General features: G+C 54.5%; 5 protein-coding genes across 5 annotated transcripts; 4 read left to right on the top strand and 1 right to left on the bottom strand.

Moving 5' to 3' along the window:
- Positions 1–1834: 1834 nt before the first annotated feature.
- Positions 1835–4905, top strand: CkaCkLH20_12720 (binuclear zinc transcription factor; the record flags this gene model as incomplete). Its single annotated transcript, XM_038895432.1, has 6 exons — positions 1835–2126; positions 2237–2591; positions 2801–3070; positions 3130–3793; positions 3848–4090; positions 4141–4905. The coding sequence occupies 6 exons, from the start codon at positions 1835–1837 to the stop codon at positions 4903–4905; spliced, it is 2589 nt and encodes an 862-aa protein (XP_038739264.1).
- Positions 4906–5422: 517 nt separating this feature from the next.
- CkaCkLH20_12719 (glutathione transferase) lies at positions 5423–7698 on the top strand (the record flags this gene model as incomplete). The annotated part of the gene is made up of 7 exons (XM_038895431.1): positions 5423–6036; positions 6100–6619; positions 6687–6781; positions 6841–7024; positions 7085–7165; positions 7216–7341; positions 7444–7698. The coding sequence occupies 7 exons, from the start codon at positions 5423–5425 to the stop codon at positions 7696–7698; spliced, it is 1875 nt and encodes a 624-aa protein (XP_038739263.1).
- A 5817-nt stretch (positions 7699–13515) lies between these two features.
- Positions 13516–14793, top strand: CkaCkLH20_12718 (acetate kinase; the record flags this gene model as incomplete). The annotated part of the gene is made up of 3 exons (XM_038895430.1): positions 13516–13727; positions 13853–13977; positions 14036–14793. 3 exons carry the CDS (start codon positions 13516–13518, stop codon positions 14791–14793), a joined length of 1095 nt encoding a protein of 364 aa, XP_038739262.1.
- A 1269-nt stretch (positions 14794–16062) lies between these two features.
- Positions 16063–17374, top strand: CkaCkLH20_12717 (acetate kinase; the record flags this gene model as incomplete). Its single annotated transcript, XM_038895429.1, has 2 exons — positions 16063–16826; positions 16891–17374. 2 exons carry the CDS (start codon positions 16063–16065, stop codon positions 17372–17374), a joined length of 1248 nt encoding a protein of 415 aa, XP_038739261.1.
- A 3298-nt stretch (positions 17375–20672) lies between these two features.
- Positions 20673–21548, bottom strand: CkaCkLH20_12716 (uncharacterized protein; the record flags this gene model as incomplete). The annotated part of the gene is made up of 1 exon (XM_038895428.1): positions 20673–21548. The coding sequence occupies one exon, from the start codon at positions 21546–21548 to the stop codon at positions 20673–20675; it is 876 nt and encodes a 291-aa protein (XP_038739260.1).
- Between the last annotated feature and the right edge of the window lie 3185 nt (positions 21549–24733).

Raw genomic sequence — 24733 nt, 5'->3', positions numbered from 1 at the left:
TGTCAGTGTCCTATGTGATGTTACTCGCAGCCCACCAGCATTCTTTACCACTAGATGGGCAATTGAGAGGATGTGATGCTTCAAAACAGGGCCGAGGGACGAGGCCTTCCGGGTTGAGCGCCTTAGACTGCTGAATGGAATGTGAATGCGTCACTAAAGGACTAATGGGTTGGTGTACGAGCAGGCTCTTTGAGGACACTGAGAAGGTACAACATAAACTATAGGGCAAGATGAAAATTTTCTGGATTTTGGGCTAAGCGCAAAGACGAGATGAGACGTGTTCAAGTTAGGACAGGCTGATGAGGTGATGAGAGGGCTTTTGTGGCTTGCAAATGGATGAGATAAAACAGCCGTCCGATCCATTGGCAGCGATAGGTCGTTATTGGCTGCAAGCATGGGCAGCATGCTGCGGTCTGCGGAAGGATGCGCGTTCATATGCTGCCTGGGAAGCAGAAGTCTTGGAGTACGGATATACTGATAGATGAGGATATACAGAGTACTACCTTACAGACATCATCCCTGGCTTTACGAGGGATCATTTAAAGGGTTGGAAAACCTTACTTAGCAGGATAATCAAAGCATACAGAGAAAGGTCGGCATGCTTACCGTCAGTAGCCGCCTTTTAGCAATCTGGTCAAGTCTGATGAGCGGCGCAATGTACCTAGAACCTTGAGGAAGGTATGACGGCTTCTTGTCGGAGGAGAGATGACTGGCGCGTGAAAGGTACATGCGCGGTCGGCGACTGCAAAGTCACGTACCTTACTGACAGAGACGTGGGGTTTGGACGGGCTCCTTAGCGACTCCGACAACACTACACTCCAGGCAATGCCGCAATGGAACTGTGATGGAGGTAAATCCACTGGGCGGCGGGCCAGGGCAGCTCAAAAGTTCATGGAGCCCACCTCAGTCCGTCCACATAGGTACCTAGGTACGGTAAGGTAGGTCCCCGCCAGCGTCCACCCCACCTCATGGAAAAGTGATGCTACGTCGCTAATAAGCATACCTATCTAGGTACCTGCCTAGGGAGGAAGGGACCCTGATCTGAGAATACCTACCCGGGTAGGCACCTTCGATGGTCGATGTATGAGGCGGCGTATGCGGTACGTTTGTTTGCCCACCGCATAAAAGTAGGTACGATGAGCCGGGCTCAACTCCTCTTCGAACACCTCAGCAGCTGCACATGAAATACCTTAGTATGTAGTGTGGTGCTGCAGAAGTAGCAGGTAAGCCGTACGCGGGTATCGCACCTGTCTGCCACTGCATGTTGAGGCAGCGCTGGGACATCCATGCCGATAGTCTGTTATTAATCATGACCAACTGAAAAGGGAATGGCGTCCAGGCTATCGCACTTTCGCCCGTGGCTCTCTCTCTCTCTCTCCCGTCTTCAACACCCTCTACCACGACCAGCTAATTGCTCCCGCAGCTTCTGCCACTGCCACCGTCAACCCCCCTTGCCCGACCAAGTCCCCGAGTCCCCATTTCCGTTCTTCTTGCCTTTTACTACTGTCGGCTTAGTTGTCGATGCCTTCCTCCTCAGGGTACACGTTGACAACACACGGAATCAAAACGATCGCGCTTTCTTGTGCCTCTCTGCACCGAATCGACTGACTACCGACTTCAGACGCTGCATAACTAACCGCATGAAGCAGTCCAGTCGGTGCGACGCCGAACAGCCCCTCCCATAACGCAGCTGTTGTAATTGCGCGCCGCGACTCTCTCCGCCGCCCAACAGAGGCTTTCGGCTCTCTCTCCCCGATATCTCCTCACTGAGCGCCTCGCCCAACGTTTTTGATCCTCGCTCGACTTTCCTCCTCTTCTCCTGGTACTATTCAACATGTCCTCGAGCACGCCCACCCCGCCAGACACCAACGGTGCCAATCCCCATAAACGTCCTCGCAGCCCAGGCGCAGACTCCAACGGCAAGGAACCTGTCGCCGACAACTCAAGCGTGCCCAAACCGAAGCGCCTGGCATGCATGATTTGCCGAAAGCGCAAGCTCAAGTGCGACGGTATCAGACCGAGCTGCAGTACCTGTGCCAGGCTAGGCCATTCTTGCGCCTATGATGAAGTTCGCAGGAAAAGCGGTCCTAAGAGGGGATATGTCAAGGCTCTGGAGGAACGCCTGAGTGAGCCTCTCCCATCCCGCGCCTTGTCTTGCTCGCATCTGCCTTGCCTTGAACCCTTCTACTTGTTCAACGTTTCTGTGGCTGACTGAATCCATTTGCGCCGCCTGTAGAGCAAGTCGAAACCCTCCTCAAGACCCAGGACCCCCCCGCCGCTCCCACCGACTCTTCTAGGACAATACCCATCGGACTAGACACGGCCTCCAACCGCATTCAAAACCCGGCTTCGGCTCCGACTTTCAATGTCTCCAATCCGAACCTGGCTGTTCCTAGGGAGGGCGATGCTGAACGTTGGAGATTCAACGGCGAATCCCCTCAAACGCAGAATGCTGCGCCTCCCATGGACGACTTCAACTTCAACTCCAATATGTCAATGGGCATGAACAACGTCGGAAGCAACTTCACTTGGGAGATGATTGGTTTGGGCCTTGAGGAGCCCCTTCCTCCTCAAGAGACGATTGATGAGCTGTGAGTGCCACGAGCCCGGAGGCCGAGCCCCTGTGTACTAACCAAACCCTCAGCCATCAAATCTATTTTGAAAAGTGTCACCCATCAGTACCCATGATCCACAAGTACAGATACTTGGCAGCTATGAACCTGTAGGACTTCCGGGCCATTTCCCCTCTTTCCTCTGTGCTCCTGGTCACTTTTCAAATGCTCATATCTTCCTTTGTTAGTGCGCCCAATCAACGCCCTCCAGTTGCACTCAGATATGCCATATGGACGTTGGCATGCTCCATCACCGAAAAGTACATTGATCTCAAGGATCTGTTCTACCAGAGAGCGCGCAAATATGTTGAGGCAGACTACATCAAAGGTTACGGCGAACACCTGATCTCGGTCGCTCACGCGCAGACCCACGTGCTACTGGCATCGTATGAATTCAAGATGATGTATTTCCCGCGAGCTTGGATGAGCACCGGATCAGCTGTGCGCCTCTGTCAAATGTGAGTCAATACTTCTTTTGTGGTCACTTGAACGCGCCACTGATGACATGATTGGTCAGGATTGGTCTGCATCGGCTTGATGGCGCTGGTTTGGATGTGAAGCAATGCCTCCCACCACCTCGAGACTGGACCGAGCGTGAAGAGAGGCGGCGCACGTTCTGGATGGCTTTCTGCGAGGATCGCTACGCCAGTATTGGCACTGGATGGCCAATGACTGTTGATGAGAAGGACATCATGACAAATCTGCCAACCACTGAGGAGGCCTTTGAAATGAGTCGGCCTGAGCAAACACAGTCCTTGCAGGATTGTATGAGTCCTTCCGGTGCTGGAAAACTCTCTTCTTTTGGCGGCATAGTGCTCATGGCATGCCTATTTGGCCGAAACCTCATCCATCTTCACAGACCCGACGTGGACGACAGAGACCACGACCTCAACGGCGAGTTTTGGAAACGACACCGCAACATGGACAACATTCTCTTGAATACTTCTCTCTGCTTGCCTTCTCACCTGAAGCTCCCTGCCGGTCTTGGAAACCCCAACATCGTTTTCACTAACATGAGTATTCACACATCTACCATCTGTCTTCATCAAGCAGCCATCTTTAAAGCCGACAAGAACCGACTTCCGGCATCGGTCAGTGCCGAAAGTAAAGTACGATGTATTACAGCTGCCAACGAGATCGCAAGCATCATGAGGACGATCTCGCACATGGATCTCTCAGCGGTATGTTGAATGAGTCTGCTCCATCATGGCTTGCGTGGTTGCTGATAAAACCAGATGAATCCTTTCATTTCGTTCTGTCTCTACGTTGCTGCTAGGGTATTTGTGCAGTATCTCAAGAGCCGTCCTGAAGACAGCCAGACGGCCGACTCGCTCAGATTTCTCCTCTCCGCCATGAACGCGCTCAAAAGGAGGAACCCCCTGACAGAATCGTTTCTGGTACAGCTTGACGTGGACCTAGAAGCCCTTGCGATCAGGATACCAAAACTAAAATCGGCCTTTCCGCGCAGTGTCGATAGCGTAAGCACTCAGATCAGATCATGAGTCGACCCAGCTAACAAGTGCCGTAGCCGACGTCGAATAACGGTGGATCCCGAGGCCCAGTATGTGACGATCCTGAAGGCGTTCAAGGTATCATGTCGTATCGCAATGAGTGTCACTTCATGAAGGTTTCGGGCGACAATGGAAACGCTGCTGGGGCACCAAGTATCGTTGAACCTGAAAAGGACGGAGACGCCGGCCCCAATTCTGCATCAACTGGGTTCGGAGGTCAGACCTGGCTCTCCGCGGAGCAGCACCTTCCCTACGACGCCAACCGATCCGGCATTCCAATGCAGGGAACGGTACTGACGCCGAGCTCCGGCTCGCTTTACGACAAATCTGGATCTAGCAATGGACACGTGGCTGGGTTTGGGCAGAGCGAAAGCAACGGCGATAACATGTCCGGGTCACCCGACGGGGATCAGTCGAATCGACCAACGCCTAATTCCAGTTCAGCTTCGGAACAGCGAATGAACATGGCTTCGGGCGGCCGGAACTCGTTCGACGCCAGTTCAGCGGCTGGGCAACAGAACATGAACTCTCAAGGCAACACGGAAAACATGAATTTCTTCGGCGACACGAACGGTTTCGGAATGAGGGGCATGGGACTTACGCCAAATCAGAGGTTTTCGATGCCAGAAACGCCCGGGGCGGATTTTGGCATGCCAAACGGATGGGGAGATTTGCAAGGACAGACGGGCATGACGCCGGTCGCCGAAGGAGTGTTGAGGTCGTTGATGAATATGGGACCAATGGACGCGATGGATCTTTCCTCGTGGGATGCGTCAAACTGATGGAATGCGAGTTTACTTGTTGGGACTGGAGAGCGAACAGGCCTTAACGGCGAGGCCTTGCCAGATACATTTGACGGCGCACATGGTTTTGGGAGGTGTATAACACAGACATGGTGTTGGCGGCCGTACGGAGCGAGCGCACGTAGTTCGCAAAGGGCTTTAGGAATGAACCACACGACTCTCACGAAGGTACGAAGGTATTGATGAATTAGTAGGTGCTTCCTCATCCAAAATCACTGTGTCCTCAAGATCGTCGTCCATGCAGTGGTAGGTATTCGTGCAATTCGTGCAATACAAGATGGAAGCCTGATGTGGCTCAGTCACCGAATTTAGCCGTCCAACAAGTCCTGTCCATCCATACCTTAAGTTCAGGTATCCGGGCGTGGTCTGTGCACGGGCAAGTTGCCGACTCACCGATCGTATTCCAGCTGTAACTTAATTTGCTCAACCCCGACCCCCGTTTGACACGACTGCACGACTCTTTAAAGCAGCAACACAACACAACATCCAAAATCCAATGCCTGGCTCCGTCTCGGCCCCTTTCGATCTACGCCCCGGCAGTGTGACCTCTCCGCATGGTCCCCACTCGGGTTCAAATCAGCAGCAACTCCCGCCCGCTCCGTCACACAATGATGCCGTTCCCGTAACCCACTTCCGTCCCGGTCCCGGTACCCCTCCAATGGACATGTCCGGTATCGAAGCCGCAAGCACCGTCTTTCATCCCGAACTGGATGAACATGAACATGAACATCACCAGCAACAGAACGTGTTAGGCCCGATGGGTCCGCCGCCGCTGCCGCAGCCGCAGCCGCAGCCGTCTCATCCACATCCACCTAATCATGGTCTTGCTCACAGCCATGCCCCGTCCCTACCGCCAACGGAGCAGCATCAGCATGGTCAGTTCGGCATCCTGACGCCGGGTCCGGCTATCCCAGGTGCGAGCCTCATAGGATCAGGGGAATCACTTGTTGGCCCTGGCGGCTTCATTCCCATTGACGGGACGACTACTCCTGGCTGGAGGCCGCACGGCAGTCTGCTCAGCAGCAAATGGGTCATTGACCCTCCGAACCTCGAAGAGTGGCGCCAAAAGCTGTTCGATGCCGACGGGCTCATCATCCTCAGCAATGAGCAGTAAAGTTCCACCCCCTCAAGACAGGTACCGATAAATCGGTGTGCTTACATATCTCCTCTCAGATTCGAGGCTTACTTCCCTCATGTAGACAACGTCTATTCCCACAGGTCAACGCAGACCTACAAGAAAAAGCCCTTTATATCCCATTACTGGGACTGTCGACTCAAGGGCCGACCCCCGGGGACCAAGAAGTCCGACGACCCGAATAAGAAACGACGAAACCGCGTCTCCCGCAAATTGAATCTATGTGACGTCAAAATCAAGATCACGGAGTACTTTCCCGGCGCAACGTTCGATGACATGGACGAAGGCGCTTACTCGCCTCTCAATGGTGGTCAGGCCCTCAACGGCGCGGTCACGGTCCTGGCGCCCCCCGGCGAGAAGAATCTGCGCATCCTTCCAGCAACGGTGAACAACTTGCCCGCTCCCGGTCAGAAGTTTTGGACCATCCAGCGGGTGAATGGTCACATCAGTATAAGTGGTGTTCCGGGTCCGCATAAGCATACTCTCGCAAGGAGCGACGAGGTGAAGAAGAACAGCATCCAGCGGCATCTTGCCAAGCAGAACCACGAGACCTCCAAGGTGAGACATCCTAGCACGGAAGCGGCTTCACCAGCATGGGCTAACGTCGTGATCTGTCTATGACCAGAATGACGGACCTAGAAAAGCAACAGGCCGGGCACATTGGACAATCAAGAAGCACGAAAAGGAAAGCCATACGAAGCTCTACTCGGCATGCTACTGGTTTGTTTTGCACCCGAATTTTCCGCTTGGCTGCGTGAGGTTGCTGATTCCACTCCTAGTCCCTTTTCCCAGCGCGTCTGGATTGCACTGGAGGCCAAGGGTCTCTCATACCAGTACTGTGAGGAAGACCCGTACAAATCAAACCCCTCACAGCAATTACTTGAAGCAAACCCGAGAGGAGCAGTGCCTGCTATTCGCCAAGGAGACTGGGCTTGTGCTGAGAGCGCGGTCATACTGGAATATGTGAGTATTGCAGCTCCATCGGCGCATACAGCTGATGGATGTACTAACTGTTGCCCCTAGCTCGAGGAAGTGGACAAGGACATACCCCTGTTCCCATCAGACGTCCGGCTCCGCGCGAATTGCCGGTTATGGATCGACCATGTTTGTCGCCCGCTCGCTTCCATATGTACAGAACCTGATTTGAGATTCAGATCAATTCCCGCCTCGTGCCTGCATTTTACCGTCTCCTGCGCAATCCGGACCCAGCGCAACAGCCACAACACATCGAGAAACTCCAAGAGTCCATCAAAGACCTCGTCCTTGCCGCTGACGAGCAGGTAACTAACTCCCCTCTATATTTTGCTCCTCAATCTTGTTCTCCAACTGCCCCCAGACACCGCTTTGTACAGCGAGCATGCTGATCGATGTGGAAATGTCAGGGACCTTTCTTCCTCGGCAACAGCCTGTCTTTGGTGGACATCCACTTCGCTCCTTTCGCCCTTCGTCTCTCCCGTATACTGCAGCCGCTACGCGGCTGGACTGCTCCAGCACCGGGTCTACGTTGGGCCAAGTGGCTCGATGCTCTCGAGAACAACGCGCATGTCAAGGCGACGACGAGCGGAAAGGATGTCTACGTAGACACCGTAAGTTCGCTGGAAATCGCTCTGGATCCGGATGGCCACATAGGCTCGTAACATCCAGCTAGAAATCATAAGCCTCGTTGGAGGTTCTGCTCCATGTGCTGGAGTTGGAGGCCATGACACGAATCTCGGACATGACACTGGTCAATCAAGGCGCCCGCCACTCTCATTTCGAGGCAATCTACTTTCATGGCACAAGGGGCATCGGCGCCCTTTCTATGGAATCTCAACCCATCAGACGTGAGCTCCCATACAACATCGAGTGTCTTATGGTTCTGTGACCTGCGAGCCCTCGGGCGACGCCCTCCTCCGCTTCAAGTCATGCCACTTATCTTTGACGGTGATGACTTCGCCCAGTTGCCTTGCCCTCTCCCGTCCTTCGCCAAGCTCTTCAAGCGTCTTTTGTTCCAAGACCCGACGGCCGTCCTCATCCATCACCCACCGCTGCGAGTCGGGCAAATATGCCCAGGAGAAGACGGCGCCAACGGCCACGAAAGAGCCAAACAGGAGGAAGATGAGCCCTTGCCGATTGGAGGCGCCGTACCTCGAGTTGATTCCGTAGACGACGAGAAGAGCCACGATACTGCCGAGCTTCCCAGCCGCGGCTGAGATACCATGACACGTACAGCGGTAACAGGTCGGGAAGATTTCAGCCGGAATGATGAATGTCAACGTGTTTGCGCCTATGATCCCCCGTCAGTCAGAATGTCTTCACAAGAGGCTGCTGTGCGATTCACCAAAGTTGAACATGAAGTGACACAGCGCCACCAAAACAATGGTGGCCGGCGCGCCTTCTGTCCGGTGGACGCCGTAGTATACACATCCGGTGATAACAAACAACACGGCGAGGACGAAGAATGAGACAGTCAGCCACAGTCGTCGGGGGATGCGGTTCGCAGCCACGACGAAACATGCACTGCCAGCTATGGATGCGATGGAGACGGTCAGCAAATATTGCTTCGCCTGTTCCATTAGCACGTCGTAAATGGTATTGCAAGGTAGTGTCGAGTCCGTCTGCCAGATTGGTAGCCCTGTCTGGTTCCATTGTCTCGCAGCCGGGATACCGTCGGGAAACCTCGAGTTCCAGCATGACAGATTCTCGTCGATGGGAGTCGGCCCGGTAGTCGCCCACATGTCCGACAGAGTACCTCTGTTATCTAGCGAGAGCCCATAGAAGGAGACGTCCAGAAAGAACCGGTTGGCTTGGTTAGCGCGTGGTATTTCTATCCTGGCATTCGCAACTCACCATGTCGCCGAGGTTCCTATTTGATGTGAGTGGTCTGGTGATACCTGGATGATCATCCATCCTTTCCCACGTCGGGCATCGCGACTCACCTAGGAGATAGTACCAATTTCCATCTTGAATAAAATACTTGTAGAGGTCCTGCTTGGAAAATTGAATGGGCATCGGCTGCGGTGAGTTTGTGGGTTGCACCCCATTCGGGGTATTCATGGGATATCCCGCCGATGCGCCAGCGGGCGCGCCATACACTCTCTGCGTGTTTCTTAAGGCAATTCCTGGTTTGTTCCGGACCTCCAAGCTGTATAGTCCGCAGTCAAACAGGAAGAATCGAAAGATGATGGCCAGGAGCGCTGGGACAGCGCCGGAGCCAATGACTATGCGCCAGATTCCATCGAGAATCCGCCGACATTCTCTGTCATACTTCATGTCGAGGCCGCACTGCATGGCTTGCAGCCCCTCAGTTTTATCACGGCCAATAAGTACCCAGAGACCGACTAATTGCGCCAGAGCCTGCCCGATTGGCTGCATCATAAAGGTCTTTGAACGATGAAGTGTCAGCCAAAGACAGAGAAGCTGGTCAAACCTCACCTTTGACTTACAGAAGAGATCATAGTTCCTCGTGATCGAGTGCTGGACCACTCGGAGGTGATGACTGCGCTAAGAGGGTATTCGGCACCAATTCCTAGATTTACAAAGTCAACCTCAACGTCTAGTCGCGCGGGGTCGATACGCACCGATACCCATGACGAAACGCCACTGTCGGGCCAAAGTCAGCACAGCGCATGATGCATCAAGAGTAAGGCGCGGAAACGCACCCAGACGAAGAGTCCCAAGAAACTCATGTCGTCAAAGCCATAGCTGCTGGTGGCAACTCCGATGGTAGACACGACTACGAGCACAAGCTCGATGCCGTAAAGACGAGTGCGACCATAGAAATCAGCAAGAAAGCCAAACAAAAGCTGTCCTACCACAGAGCCCAGGAGGGTAAAAAAGTTGATCAACAGCCCCTGCCATCTTTCGCCATGCCCAGGCCAATACACAAAGGCGATGGAGGCAAGGATGACATTGGTAGAAAAGAGATTGTAACTATTACGAAGACAGCATGTCAGTAGCATCTCCTGGGGGAGAACCAACGGAGCCGTGAAATGGCATACGAGTCTGTCAAGAAACCTGAAGCGGCCACGCCCCAGATGCGGAGGTTCCAAGAATTGAGATCGAGTTCATATCGAAGTTGAGATCGGTCCTGTGGCATCAATTAGTCGACCGATGAGATGAATTGAGCAAGTTGTACGATGGAGGAGACAAAGAGACCTCATACGCGCGAAGCCAGCCCGGTGGCAGCAGACGCGCACGGTGTTGCCAAGTGCATGTGATGAAGAGATGAGACATGTAGGAATGAGATGACACTGAGCCGGAGGCCGAAGCGGAGGCGGGAAGCGGGAGGCGGGAAGCGAGAAGCGGTAGGCGGAGGCGGAGGCGGAGGAGGAGGGGATCGGACGGCGTACTTGAAGATCTCGGGCAGGCAAAGCGGAGCTATCGCTTCCCAGAAAGCCGCGATTCCTCCTCGTGTGAGGACCGGGCAGAGCCGACATGGCTCGCTGTCGACTTGTATCGATTCACCCAATTTCTCGGATGGCTGGTGAGATGCTTTGTTGCGTTGAGCGAGGCTGGTAACGCGGCCCGAATTGCGTTGATGGGGCCTACGCTGCCTGCTGGGCTTTTGCCGAAGACGCGGACGATGTAAGGCAGAAGGCCTTAACTTAGGTATCCGCAGGTAATGGTTCGCAGTACCGTATGAGAGAAGACGCAGAGAATCGGGAAAGAGGTCGACAAGTCGGGGGGAGAGATGGGTCACCGTCAGCGCAGACCCGTTTTCAAGGGCACTTTAGTCGCGGTTGAGAGAGCCCTACCATTAGGAAGTGGCGGATGCGGATGTGGGTTAACACTACAATTCCGGGGGTGCAAAAGGACGGGGCTTATAACATGAATGACAGGAAGATGGGAGAGAGTTGTGAGTCGGTTAGCTTAGATCGCGTAGAAAAAGAAGGGGGGAGGGAATCAAGAAGTCGAAAGGCAAATGCGACGAGCAGAAGGACGCTAATCCGAGGCAAGGTCTGAAGGCTAGGGCTGCCAAGTGAGGTGTAGGTGCGTGTTCGGATACCGATACCTACCTTGCTTATTGTTAGCAGTGCCGGCGAGTTCTTCTCTTTCCCGTCTCTTCCTGTGCTTCTTCTTGCTTCGGCCTCCACTTGAGATACTTACGGCAATTGCAGTGCAATGCGACACAGTAGCGGCCAAGGCAAGGCCAGGCGTCCGGAATATTGAATACCAATGCCCAGTCTAGCCAAGGTGAGTGGGTGGGGGGCCGAACGAGTTCATAATCCCAATCCCCGTACCCGAGTATGTTAAAGAAGAACTTTTTTCCCTCCTCTGATACATGTTTTTATCGCGGCTACCTGACTAAGGTACTGACAACTTCCTGGTTGACAACAACACTTCTCGAGCTGGAGACGTGCCGAGAATCGCCCTGAGCCCAAGCCTTGCCCGGAGTGATGTTATTATCATCCAGGTCGGAACATAGCATCTGCAGGGTCGCTCTCGACACTGTGTCTTGTAAGGTGCGGATGGAGGATCCGCAGGTGTGGGAGAGGGTGAGAGGGTGAGAGGGTGAGAGGCAGCTCCAGCCTCCACGTCCAACCCAGGGGCATGTCATGCTGAAGCCCGGAGCACCAGTTGAAATGCACGACTCTGCAGCGTGAGTGCCTGGCCCATGATCCATCACCAGATGCTGGCAAACATGTGCTGGGCATGTTGCTGTCAACTTGGTAGGTATCTAAGGGTCGGGCTCGGAATGGCGGGTGGCTTCAGAATGCCTCCACGTCGCCGCCCTCACTCACATACGAAAGAAGATCGCGATGCCAGTCACTTGAGCATGCAGTCACGGCTGACACTGTCATTGGCTGCTCCGAGCGGCCGGTTACGGGCGCCGGGGAGGCAGGCATTGCATGGTATCGGCCGTTGGCGTTCTTCCCAGCAGGGGCCCTGGGGGTTGACGAGATTAAGTATCCGTACGTGCTCCGAATTCTCTTCTATATTCGCACCCGAGGCGAACCAACCGCGGTCCTGTATATCCAAGCAGTCTCGACTCTCGTCTTCCCAATCACTCACCGGCCCCTCCAACCCCTTCCGCGTCATGAAGCTGGCTGGGTTCCCGCCTGGGCGTGCCCGAAAGGGATGAATGAGCTCCCCACGCTTTTGCCCCCACTGACGAAGTTGAGGTTGTCGTGGTTGTCAAGAGTCAAGAGTCAAGACCAACAAGACCCGACGCCGACGCCGATGCTGATGCTGATGGATGCGACGGGACGGAAGACATGGCTCGGAGTTACGCAGAAAAACTTTCAACATACGGCGCAATGAGGGACTTGTATGTTCCATGGGCATGAAAGACTTGAGTTTAAGTGATGGCATCTCGCTCAAGAATGAGAAACTGCTTACCTTAACTAAGGTAAGGTACCTACCTTACCCTAGAAATACGTGCCCGGACTGCTTCGCTTTGCTTCGTTTCGGCCTGCTGTAAAGATACGGATAGTCTGACGTGAATGACCTAAGCAGCAAGCACATTGAGTGAGAAAGAGCTGAAGTGGAGGTAAAGCGCCCATCGAAATCACTCCGCACGTGGGACACTAATGGACCGCACCGGTGGTAAGGTAATTATTCTCGTACCTACCTACCTACCTACCTACCTACCTACCTACCTACCTACCTACATACATACCTGCACTAGGTAGGTAAGGTAATTAATTGACTAACCGCCGACAACCTCTAAACCGCCAAACCACCAACGGCTCGCTCTCGCCTTCCAAGTTCCACGTCCCCTTTGCGACCCCGCTCCGCTGCTCTGGTCTTCCATTGTCTGGTCTGGTCCCGTCCCGTCCCCTCCTTCAGGTCAGGTCGGTCCCCTCACTTGGAACTCGCTTGGGATCCCGAGTCCGCGCGGTCTAGGAAAAAAAATCCTCCCATTCCAGCTACCAGCCTTAGACTGCCCAACACTCGGTTCTTGGGGTTTCTCTCGTCTGGCTTGCCGTCACAACGGCCCTTGAACCAACTGGTCGAAATCCCCGATTGCCTTTTCCCCGAAACCGACACCGACACCAACACCGACACCAACGAACGAAATCACGAAGCCACGAAGCCACGACAAATCCGTAATCCTGTCCAGCGACTGCGTGTGAGCTATCCGCGCGCACTGACCTTGCTTCTTCGTCTCGTCCCTACTGAACACCCTTCTGGTCGCATTTCCTCTGCCCCCACTGGGTCGAAAACACTTTGATGCCCGGCGATATTCGCAACATCGGCAGCCTCACCAGCGGCAGCGGCAGCGGGCAACGGCCGCGGCAGTACAAACAACGATACCCGAGTCTTTGCGTTTTGGCCGCGCAACGCCACGCCGTTTGAATGCATTCGTCCCGAGATTTCTGTGCTCTGACCAAGAAAACGAACCCGACCAGACGAACCGAACCAATACACCCTCCGCCAGCAACATGTCATAATTGCGACTCCACGCGTCCTCCCATTGTATTGATTTGTTGACCAGAGCCAGAAAGTCTTCGGGCCAAGGCCTACCAAGCATGGCCGCCTCGTCCTCTTCCGGCTCTTCTTTCACTTCGTCCTCCCTCGGTCGCCCGCCTTCCTACGGTCATCCCTATGCGAGCCCCATCGACTCGACCTGGACACCGACTTCGGGTGCCTCTACTATCTCAGCTCTCACCTCCGAGGCGTCGGCACCCCATGCCTCCCTCCGTCCTCTAGATCTCGGTCCTCCGGGATATCAAGCAACCATGTAAGGCGTCCCTGTCGCCCCGACCCTCACTCTTCCGCTCTCCGAATCTTTCTCCCCTGGCCCCTCTCATCACCTTCCCCTCAACTCCGCGTGCCCCTCCTCTCTGACACGGCCCGGCCTCCTAGAACCCTTTTTGAAAATACTCCCAACGAGCGCACTGTCTACCTGGGTCCCTGGGAGGTTGTCGGCTCCGAGCAGCGTCGCATTCTTTGGCAGTGCAGCTACCAGAGCGAGCTCCTCGAACATTTCCGTACTTGCTTCCCGGCCCCGTCCTCCGTGCCAGCGTCCCTAGTCTGACCGCGTTGTAGTCCCGACCGACGTCCCTGCCGAAATATTTCCACACACGCTCCATGCACGCCACCGGCCCTACACGGATCCCTGTGAGCTCGAACTCTACGTCAGCTTTCGCGAACCGCACCGGGTGAGGTACACAACAGGCGAGGGCGTGGTGATGCACGATCATCTGATGGAGGTCAAGTACGAGTTTACAACGGTCGAGGGCTCCATGCGCTTCCAGGGCGACGTGCGCCGAAAAGACTTGATCGACTACTACGATGTGGATGTGGTCTGGTCCGACGTGCACGGAAGAACAGACGGCTTTGGCAACATACGGGGTATGGGCTTGGTCCAGAGGCTGAAGCTGTGGAGAGATCGCTACTCTACCTACCACTCGCTGACCATATTCGCCAATCGCGCCGGCGGTCGCCAGCACCGGGAATACGAGATACACAACTTTGAGGGGGAGCTGCGGAATCGAGACGATCGGCATCGCCAAGTACGGCTGACTGTCCGTGGAAACCGGCGCAGCAGTGCTCCGGACAACAACACGTCCCGGTCACGGTTCACATTACACCGAATGCGTCCGCGGGTTCGCTCCGGCTCAGGTGGCTCCAGCTCGGAATCAGTCTCATCGTCTGGCCTTCTTGATATGCGCTACTTGGGTATTCAGTTCAGCAAGCGTGAAGGTATGTACGGGCAGTATGCCGCGTCCTGCGTACCCAGGACCAGGACCAGAGCATCTTCAGATGACGAATATCTGGTCATGTCAGATGGCGTCGGATGCTGACTGGCATATGACAGACTACCGCAGATTTCTCGAGAGATGGGTTGTGGCGCACAGCTCCGACAGCGAATTTCACGGGATCCCTTTTCCTTCCACTCACATAGAATTGCCCTCGCCGCAAATCCTTCCGGGGGAGATTTCGGAGCTTCCGTCACCCGATATTTCAAGGGGACTACAGCCCGTGGTCGAGCCGCCAGATTCCTATGAGTCGGACTCAACCCCTTGAACAACGTTACCTAGGTATCAAGACACCAACATTATACGTGCCGACCACTGAGCCTATCAACTCGCGTCCGAGTGTACGACTGGAAAGGCATCCGCGCGTGGACTGTCGATACCATGGCCGGGAGTTCGGCTGTGGAGAGTGGTACCACGGAATAATCAAGCAGCGGCATTCACGAAGGCCGAGTATTCCTTGAGCACACGCACTGGACTCATCCGAGAGTGGTGTGCGGTACTCCCGGTCCCGTCTGTACATTCCGGAAGCGGATGGGTTCGTCAAAGGTCAGAGCGTCAGGGCGTGGGCAGATTTGACAGGTTTGACAGGTTTGACAGGGTCCACAATCAACCTACGTACGTAAGGTACCTAAAGTAACCCTGGAACAACACCCCGGCTACAGGGTGACAGGACAAGGCACGGCGCGGGGTTCCGGCGCTCGGGCTAGCTCCCCCTACCTTACCTACCTTAGGTACTGGACACTACCTACCTTAGGTACCTAGGTAAGGTAGGTAGGTCGCAGCTAAGGTAGTATTTAGCTGCCAATTCCAGCAGAGAGTGAGGGATGAAGGGGGGCGGTGGGCGGCGCAAACCCAGGTAGACACTGGACCTTGGTGGCACCGTCTCAACGTCACTACCTATCTACCTACCTACCTACACATCACCTTACCTATTACCTCTCTGCGGAATGGCGAGCATCAGGTACATGGACTTGTCCGACTCAGCGATGCAGCGCCCACCCACACCCACGTCGCCTCAAAACCATCCCACCGCGAAACATCTGCTGATGGTTCTTGTCCCGAAATCACCTCAGTCAACCTAAGCTTCCTTGCTTCAATCACCAATAGCGTCGGCCCGAGAGTCAACTCCCTGGTCTCCGAGCTTTGCTGATATATGATAACAACGCCGTCATTAGGTATAAATCCGACTCTGCTAGACGACCTCGATGAGAAACAAGCGAAAACCTCTACCCCGTCACACTTCGCCATCTTCCGAATCACCCAAACCTCCCGTCCCAGTAAGCCAAAGCGCAGTCGCCTTCAACCTTGTCCACAATGAAGGTCATCCTTGCCATCAACGCGGGGTCCAGCTCTGTCAAGATCTCAGTGTACTCCGCTGAGCCCAGCCAGTCACCCCACGAGATCGCAGAGGCAGCCGTCAGTGGGCTGACAGCCCCACCTGCTCAAGTCTCTTACACGCGCGGCGACATCCAGCTCAAGAAGAACGAAGAACTTCAAGACGAAGTGGCCACCCAGGACGATGCTTTCAGGATCCTTCTCAAGACGCTCATCGACGACCCCGAGCTGCCAGCGATCAAGGCAAAACAAGACATCACTTTGACCTGCCACCGCATCGTTCACGGCGGCGACTACCCTTGCTCCCAACTTATCACACAGGACACGTATCACCACCTCGAGGAACTCAGCGATCTTGCTCCCCTGCATAATGGACCTGCCCTCAAGATCGTCAAGTCCTGCGTCGAGCAGCTACCGGACGCCGTCAATGTTGCGTGCTTCGATACCCAGTTTCACTCGACCATTCCCGAACATGTGCGGACCTACCCCATCAACCAGGAGATTGCGAAGAAGAACCATTTGAGGAAGTTCGGCTTCCATGGCATCAGTTACTCCTTCATCACCCGATCCGTCTCGGAGCATCTCGGCAAAGACCGCGAAAACCTCAACATCATTGCCCTTCACTTGGGAAGCGGTGCAAGCGCGTGTGCAATTCGCAAGGGCCAGAGCTGGGACACCAGCATGGGACTGACCCCCGTTGCGGGTCTGCCAGGAGCCACCAGGAGTGGCAGCGTGGATCCTAGGTGAGTCGTTCTCCCTTGCCATTAGCTCCCCTCAAGGATGTTCAACTGACTTAATCATTTGCAGTCTTGTCTTCCACTATGCGAGTGACGTAGGCAAACTGTCGCCAAACTCAACGTCAGAACTACACCTCACCGAGGCCGAGGAGATTCTCAATAAGCAGGCAGGGTGGAAGTCTCTGACAGGAACCACCAACTTTGGCGTTATAGCCACTTCGGACGAGCCGACACACAAGCTGGCGTTTGATATTTTCATCGACAGAATATGCGGCTTCATCGGCTCCTATTTCGTCACTCTCGGCGGCCAGGTAGATGCTCTCGTCTTCGCTGGCGGTATCGGCGAGAAGAGTGACAAGCTGCGGAGGCGCGTCATCGAGCAGTGCGCCTGCTTGGGCTTCACCATCGACGAGGAGCTGAACGGCAACGAGATTAAGTACACAGTGCAGGACGTCGGTAAGCGGGAGGCAAAGTGTCGCACTCTGGTGTGCAAGACCGACGAACAGTTTGAGATGGCAAGACTATGCACTGAGAAGAAGGAGCTCTGGTCCTAGCGACCACTCGGTTTTTTCATGAGAGACAGGCCACGTCGCCCAGCTCAGCCCAGGGTTGTGGACTTTGGGCACGAGTATGAAGTGCTCTTGCGGATGAGGCGGCTCCACCGTCTCATAGCAAGGTTCCACCGTTCTGGAGCACTCCGCGAGGGTACTTTGTCAAGATAGATACGGAACAACCTTATATAGCTATTGGGAACGTTCTGCATTCAATTCCACTTGGTGAAATAGATGACAGATGGTTCCGAGGACTTTCACGTGTTTGAAGCTAGAACATACGGAATCGCACTACAGCGAGATAAGAGATTGAGAGACAACCCCAAGAAATCTCCGACGGCCTGGATCCCCCAACTGTTCAAGGTCCCGTGACTCCGGTCTTTTCTATCCATCTGCTACCATGTGGTGCACTCCAGACTAATAGTAAACAAAAGATGAATATATGCCGACCGACCGAGTGACCAAGGGAGAAGACTACGCTTATGAAAAGGTTGAGGTGGGCCAGGCGTTGATGCGGGTGTTTAAGAGGCATCAATCGGACGCCATTGTTGACGCAGACCTTGACGCTGAATCGCATGCAGTGGCTTCTTGGAGGATTTTGACGTGCCTTGTTGTTCAGGTGCGTGTGGAAGGCAGCGGACGTATCGCCATGGAATTTGCTCCTACCTAGATCCTGTCAACGCTGTCATCATCCGAACTATACGTGTATCATATGCGCATCGTCCGAACTCACTCGGAAAGATATGGCATACCCGTTCGGGCCGGTCCGCGCCGATTGTTCCAAAACAGCGTGGACAAGGGTTTCCAACGAGTGCCTCCTTGGGCACAAGACCGGAGCATAGTCCTGCACCGCCATACGCGCTAGCTATTCGTTGCACAAAAAGTGAATACCGTCACTGCAAACGCCCGCAAGCTTCGGTGGCCTTGGTGGCAAATGCCGGGTGGGCTGGTAGAAGGACAGCGCGTGTCATCCGTCTTGGCGGCCGTGGCGACCGGATGTGTGGACACTGACATGAGTTTGGCGCCGAGAGTGGGGCCGGAACCGGGGCCGGGGGAGCGGGAGACGTTGTCGAGGGGCGCGGAGTGCTCGACACGTCATTGAACATGTGTTCTATCCTTCGTCTCATAGTCTTTGAGAAGACCGGAGTTTCGATGCATGAGGTTTGAAGTTCGGCAGCCCTCTCTGTTGGACCAAGCCGTGGCTTTCGAATTGAACGGCAAATCAGCTTGGCCTCGTTGCGAATGGTCCGACCCGTCCAACGGTTCATTTTTGCGAGGGCAACCACGAACGCGGCAGGGAATGAGGATGCTAGCCACTGAGCCAGTCGGAACCTTCTCATCAGCTCTTTTCTCCTCCTCTCTTATGGCACATCAGATGATTCAGATCAGCCGTCGCGAGGAGAATGGTGTCCTTATTGGCACTTGCAGTTCCTCGGCATCGGCGTCGTCGTCTTCACTCATCGTCGCTGTTTCTTCTCGCTGTCTCGCGAATACTCAGGCCGTCATGAGATGTAGTCGGCGAATGGGAGAGCGATGAAGAGTCTGATGCAGACTAGGCATGGAGTAGAGCGGAGACTCGGGTACAGGCCTACTTCCGAGCATGATTCTCATCTCGTGTGTGACCTCAATTTCGTGTCACATCTTGCCTGTCCTCGAGCCGAGGCAGAAGATGTATCTAGTGAGACCGAAAAATGATCATGCCTTGCCGAGGATAATGTTGCCCCGGCAGCAAGCGAACCGACTGCGAAGCATGCGACTTTCGCGCCGGGCAAGTTCGAGAGGAATGGGGGAAAAGAGCCGCAAGCCGTAGACTCCGGGCTCGTCAATCGAACCCAAGCCACTGAGCGGAACTTGATGACCGCAGCTGGGCTGAAACAACTGATGCTCAGTTCCCGGGATATTGGGGGGGGGGGTGGGGGCGCGAGGCGTGGCAGGTTGGCTAGGTGGCTATATGGAGGAAGAGGACGAAAACATGACAATGAGCTACCAGCCTCATACACCCCTTTCCCTTCTTGCTCTCTAGGGGGGGGGGAGGCGGAATAGCCGTAGGAATCATTTTGCAACGTGGGATTTCCGATTAGATGAGCCAAGCGGCCGGTGATGGGCGATCGATGGCATTCCAGACGACACACTGATGGTTCTGTGTCCCTCCAGTAATGCGCATCCGTCATTCCAAAGCATGGCGACGGAAGTTAACAAGTCGCGACTACTCCCAGCGAGCGACAATCTTTCGGGCAGCTCGGCCCGAGAAGAGACGACGTGACAACTTCGACGCGAATCGGGGCCGACCCATAGGACGAATCCTGACCCGGATCGGTACCGATAGACGGCCGGAACTCGCTCAATGGGCAGCGCGGGAGGATATCCAACCAGCCTCGTCGTGTATCTGAACTAGCCGTCCAATTGTCAGTGATGTCGGGTTGGGTGCAGAATGAGCATTGCTGCTACGTCAAGTGCCGGGGAGGATTTGATTTAACAACTTTTACTTGTTCATGTTTGTGCCTGGCTCAGTTTACCAGGCCTAGGATGGCGTGCTGGTAAGGACTAGCAAGTACCAGACGGATAATATCAACAAATCGTCGGTGAAGTTTCCACCCTCGCTTCACCTTCCTCTTCGATATACATGTGCTCTTCACGCCACTTCAGTCAGAGGCATTCTCCCCTATTTGCCATTCAAGATTGTGGCACGGGAGTGACGGCTTCTCTTCTCCTTTCCCGCCCGCAATTGCTTTTCCCAAGCCGCAAGATCTGTCGTGTATGTGTATCAAAATTCCTCCCCCAGAAAACAAAGAATCGCATGATGCGTCTGCCCTCGGTTGCTCAAAAATCGAGGATTTCGGGTATGTGTACGAAGCCACAGGAAACGCCAGCCAAAGATCCGCCCAAACCGGTTATCCCTGGGGAAATAAAGAATAAACAAGTACCGAGTAAACGCCGCCGTTTTTGTTGCCTGAAATCCGCCGCGTGTATGTGCAGGTGCGCCATTCGTATGCTTTGCGACCTTCTATCCGTGTTCCGGGTATGAGTGATATAGGTAAGAAAATAGAGATGGAAATAGTGGTATAGAGTCAGAAGTGTAGAGAAAAGCCGACCCGTGTGCTCAAACGCCATCCCTACACGCACGTCCGTTGCTTCGTCAATCGTGTGAAAGAAGCAGTAGACAATTCGAAGAGTGATTGGGTATTAAAACAAATGATATCCAGCCGGAGCAACTGAGTCAGGGCGAGACGTATGAATGAGCTGTACGACCGTCTGGAGACGGTAGCGAGCGGGTGCCCATCCATCGAATCGGAGCCATGGTTTACGCGCCCTCTTGGCAGGCAACCGCCATAGCCAAGGCATCAAGACCACTGCTCGGATTTCTCGCGACGCTGGGGCGCGTGAGGAGAGGTAGGTTCAAACCGCGCATATCCCAGGCACCGTTGGCGCCAGGAGATGGGAGAGGGGCTTGACCAGGAGGATATGCGGCGTAGGGTTCGGCATCCCACATGGGCTGGTCCCGGGAAGTGCGGCTGGCGGCAGTACGGGTAGACGAGGATGAAGAACGGCGGCCGGATGCCGAGAGCGCACCGAGTGAAGACCGGGCCGCAGCCTTTGCAGAGGCGGAAGAACGCGACTTGTCCTTGTAGTGAGTCTCGAGATGTTGCTTCATGTTGTCCGCCCTGGTAAATTTCTTCTGGCAGCCGTGGAAGGTACATTGAACAGCCTTCTCCGCAGTGTGAATCTTTGAATGCCTGGAGGCGTGACCCGAAGTGGTGAAGGTCTTCTCGCAACCGTGGCTGTCGCGGTAGCGGCAAGGGTACCGCTTGCCGGGGCGCTCGGGCAGTGGTGATGTTGCTGAGTTATCCTCCTCGTACGAATTTGCGCGGCTGGTGTTGGCATAGGCTGGGCGCTTGTCGTATTCATCGTACATGGGCTGGACGGGAAAGGCATTAACTCGGGTAGCGTCGTAGGAGGTAGGCGTGAGGGGGGACATTGGATCGCTGCTCGCATTCGAGTCGTACGAGTCCGAGCGAAGAAGCTCGGGAGTGTGAGGCGAGGAGGAGTTGCTTCGCGGCGCAAAAGGCTGGGAGATAACCTGGTTTGCTGTGCGGTAGTGAGGGCGCTGAGGGATGGCCTGGACGGGTTCGTCATTCAGGAGAGAGACCTGGCGGCCAGTAGCGTCTCTTGCGTGCATTTTGGTGATCATGTATCGATAAGAATGATATGTTGTCGAAACGTCGACCTCAGTCAGTATGCTGGTACCAGGACTAGAAGGGGAAGACGAGTGTCGAGAGGCGACGGAAAGGTGTGGACAAGGTGTTGGCGTGGTTCCCAATGCTGCTCAACGAATAGATGGGTCGACGATGGAGTGTTCCGAGGAGGGTGTCGACAGAAATATGTTCTTCAAGTTGGATGTGAATGGTAGTTGAGGATCGGGTGGTGGTGAGTAAACAGAGAGTCGGAACCACAACAGGCTTGGGAGGATGAGGCGCGTTGGGTATTATACCAGCCAGCAGCTATGGTGACGGGAGAGACGACGGGAAGCTTGGGAGGTCAGCGGGTTCGGGGAGGGGGGGTGGGCAGAAGCGAGGTGTCTGGTATAATTCAAGGGCCTGCCGGCATGGATGGAGTGGAAGTGGTACCTTGGAAGGAAGCCGTGGTAAATGGAAAGGTTGTGGATACGGGAGTGTGAGTGAGTGAGTGAGCTGGGGGGGGGCGAGATTGGGATTGGGCATGTCCATGGGCATGGGGAATGGGAAAGGAGAATTGCGCACCTTTTCGTCGCTCGCCAGGATGCTGCAAAAGGTACGTGGGCTAAGGTACCCGACCTCAGTGTTCGTAAGGTACTACTATGTAAGGCATGTAAGGCAGGTGGGAAGTACCCAGGTATTCGTACCAGACGGCAAGAGCTGTTCAAGGTTAGGACGTGGATACGGCACGTACTCTCCGTTTTTTCTCACAGAGCAAGGTACCTTTTTCCTTTAATTTTTTTCCCTCCTCCTCTCGGGGAGAGGAACAGGGGTCAAGGAACATTGGAATCCATTCGAAAGAGGGTCCGGCCAAGACTTCACAGTTCTGCCCTTCAGCATAGCGACCCTCAGGTCCCGCTGACCCCCTCCCCTCGCCCACACTTCCCACACCAGGTTACTTTCACTTAGGGATAGGAAGGTTCACTCTCACGACACAGCGGGTCATCCTGCTAATGCTACCCCTAGTTCCAACCTGCAGGGCTCAGTACCTTCCAGCTCCCCAAGTTCTCGCGGTTGGCGGCTACGTACCCCGACGTAGGGGAAAGGTGGGTTTGGGGCATGGTTAGGAAAATGCGGATGGCCGTTGACCTTTTTTTCCTTTTTTTTATTCCCTTAAATTTATAATTCCCTTATTTTGGCTCCATTTTCCACGGTGAATGGAAAGTCAAACAGACACCTCAACGTGATGTGATCCAATGTTTTGTAGTGTATGAGACTCTGGCTCTGACATTCAGAAAGACAGGCGGACGGAGATAAAGCAACGCCGCAGGAATGATGATAGACCAAGTCCCTGAAGATGGAAAATGTCCCCTCCTAAAGGGGCTCGCAAGTTTTCTCTCTCTCTCCCGATAGCCCGTTTTTGTTGTTTCGGTTTTTCCCCATTGAAGATTCTATCATTGTCTCCAACTTCGAGTTCAAACATCCATATCCGTACATACCAATATCTTACCTAACCTTGGAGCATAACCATGAGGGTAAGGGTCGGGTACCTATCCGTACTGCGGTAAAGTACCTACCTACCTTTACCTACCTTACTTAGGTAAGGTAGGGGCGGGGCGGTGATTATTACGTAGCGTTCTGAGGTAGCCATTACGGATACACTACGAGCCTGGCTCCCCTGGGTGTTCTATTCAGTTCTGGCCCGGCGTATCGTCGATTTCCATGTCGGACTGCCAACTTTCTTGTTTTCTTGCTCGCTTGGTGACTGGCGGCTGGGTTGCAGACTTGTCACTTCCTTCTTTTGGCCATCACACCCCCACCTGTCTGAAGCGACAGGAAACCCTATCTCCTTCTTCGCGAACTCGCGAACATACCACGCAGTAAGGTTAGGAGCTGAAGCTCCGAAGAGATCAAGCCACCGCACCGTGGCCGTGCCACGCAACACCACCACCATCATCTCTTTCGTCTTCGTCCTCGTCTTCTTGCACCGGCTTATTTGATTGCCAGCTGTACAGAAAGTCGTTGGTTCTCTATTCAAGACCTACCCTGAGGTTGTCCTCATGGCACGTCTTGTGCGAGCATGTCGCATACCCTATGCTGCATCGTGAACCCTGGATTCAGCCCTTTTCGCGCTATTTCCAGGGTCTTTCTCAACGCTTCCCAGATGCTTGGGACAATCTTGACAATCCCCGATACATCTTCAGGCTTCCATCTCGCTCCACTGCATACCTGTCGCATCATCAGGCGGAAACAGACCGAGACGCTTCAGGCATTACCTGTTCTCGGTCGGTCCGCAAGTTGTTTGTCCCAGATATGGGGACAACGTCCTGCGCTGTGCATACAGATACGGTTGCCGATATCGAGAGAACCGAGATAGATCGCGGTCTTTGAAGGGGAGATCAAAAAAAAAAAAAATCGAGGAGGAGGGAGACAGCGAAGGAAACCCTGCCGCCCGCCCACCTGACTCGGCCGTAGCGCCTGGACACAAAAGACCCTGCACGAACCAAAGGGCCCGCGGCCGTGACGTCAGTGGCCGGTCAAGGCTGTTGCGATGGCAGAAGCCTGAAGGCCCCGGCTAGGCTGTCTTGAGGCAGACAGGGCAAGGAACAGCTCCGACGTAAGGTACCTAGGTAGTGTACCTTACAGAGTATTGCGGGACAGACGAGGTATCTCCTAAACAAGACAGCGCTCGCTCGCTGGGGGGCCTACGTTATGGAGGGACGCAAACATGAGACAGCAAGCACCTAGGCTCATATCTATCCGTATCTGGCCGAGTCTGAGTCTGTCAGGCCCATCCATTGTGAATGGTCAGAACCCGGGAAGCATTCGAGCAGTTGGCAGTCGGAAATATGCTAATGCGACATTGAAGAGAAAAGATTGCAGGTAGGTAAAAGAGGCGGAGGCTTACCTACCTTACCTTAGGTAAGGCAAGAAGGTACCCGACGTGTAAAGTGCTATACGTACCTACCTTACTATAGTAGTATGGAGGTCAGGTACCGCCCGGATACCTTGGGGCATGTTTGACGCACACCCCCTCCCCAGTCCAGTGTCTCCGTCTGCCTTCCATTTTACGCAGAACGGATATTCGCATGTTCCTTACTATAGTACGCAGTATCCACGGCACCTACAGATGCGCACGGCCCTGCAGGGCGCACTTGCCAGTGCCCTCGTCCCTCTGGGAGGGAAAATT

Source organism: Colletotrichum karsti (assembly GCF_011947395.1).
Source record: "Colletotrichum karsti strain CkLH20 chromosome Unknown Scaffold64, whole genome shotgun sequence".
Taxonomy (NCBI): domain Eukaryota; kingdom Fungi; phylum Ascomycota; class Sordariomycetes; order Glomerellales; family Glomerellaceae; genus Colletotrichum; species Colletotrichum karsti.
Note: the sequence above shows the minus strand (reverse complement) of the source record. Positions and strands in the feature narration are given on the sequence as shown.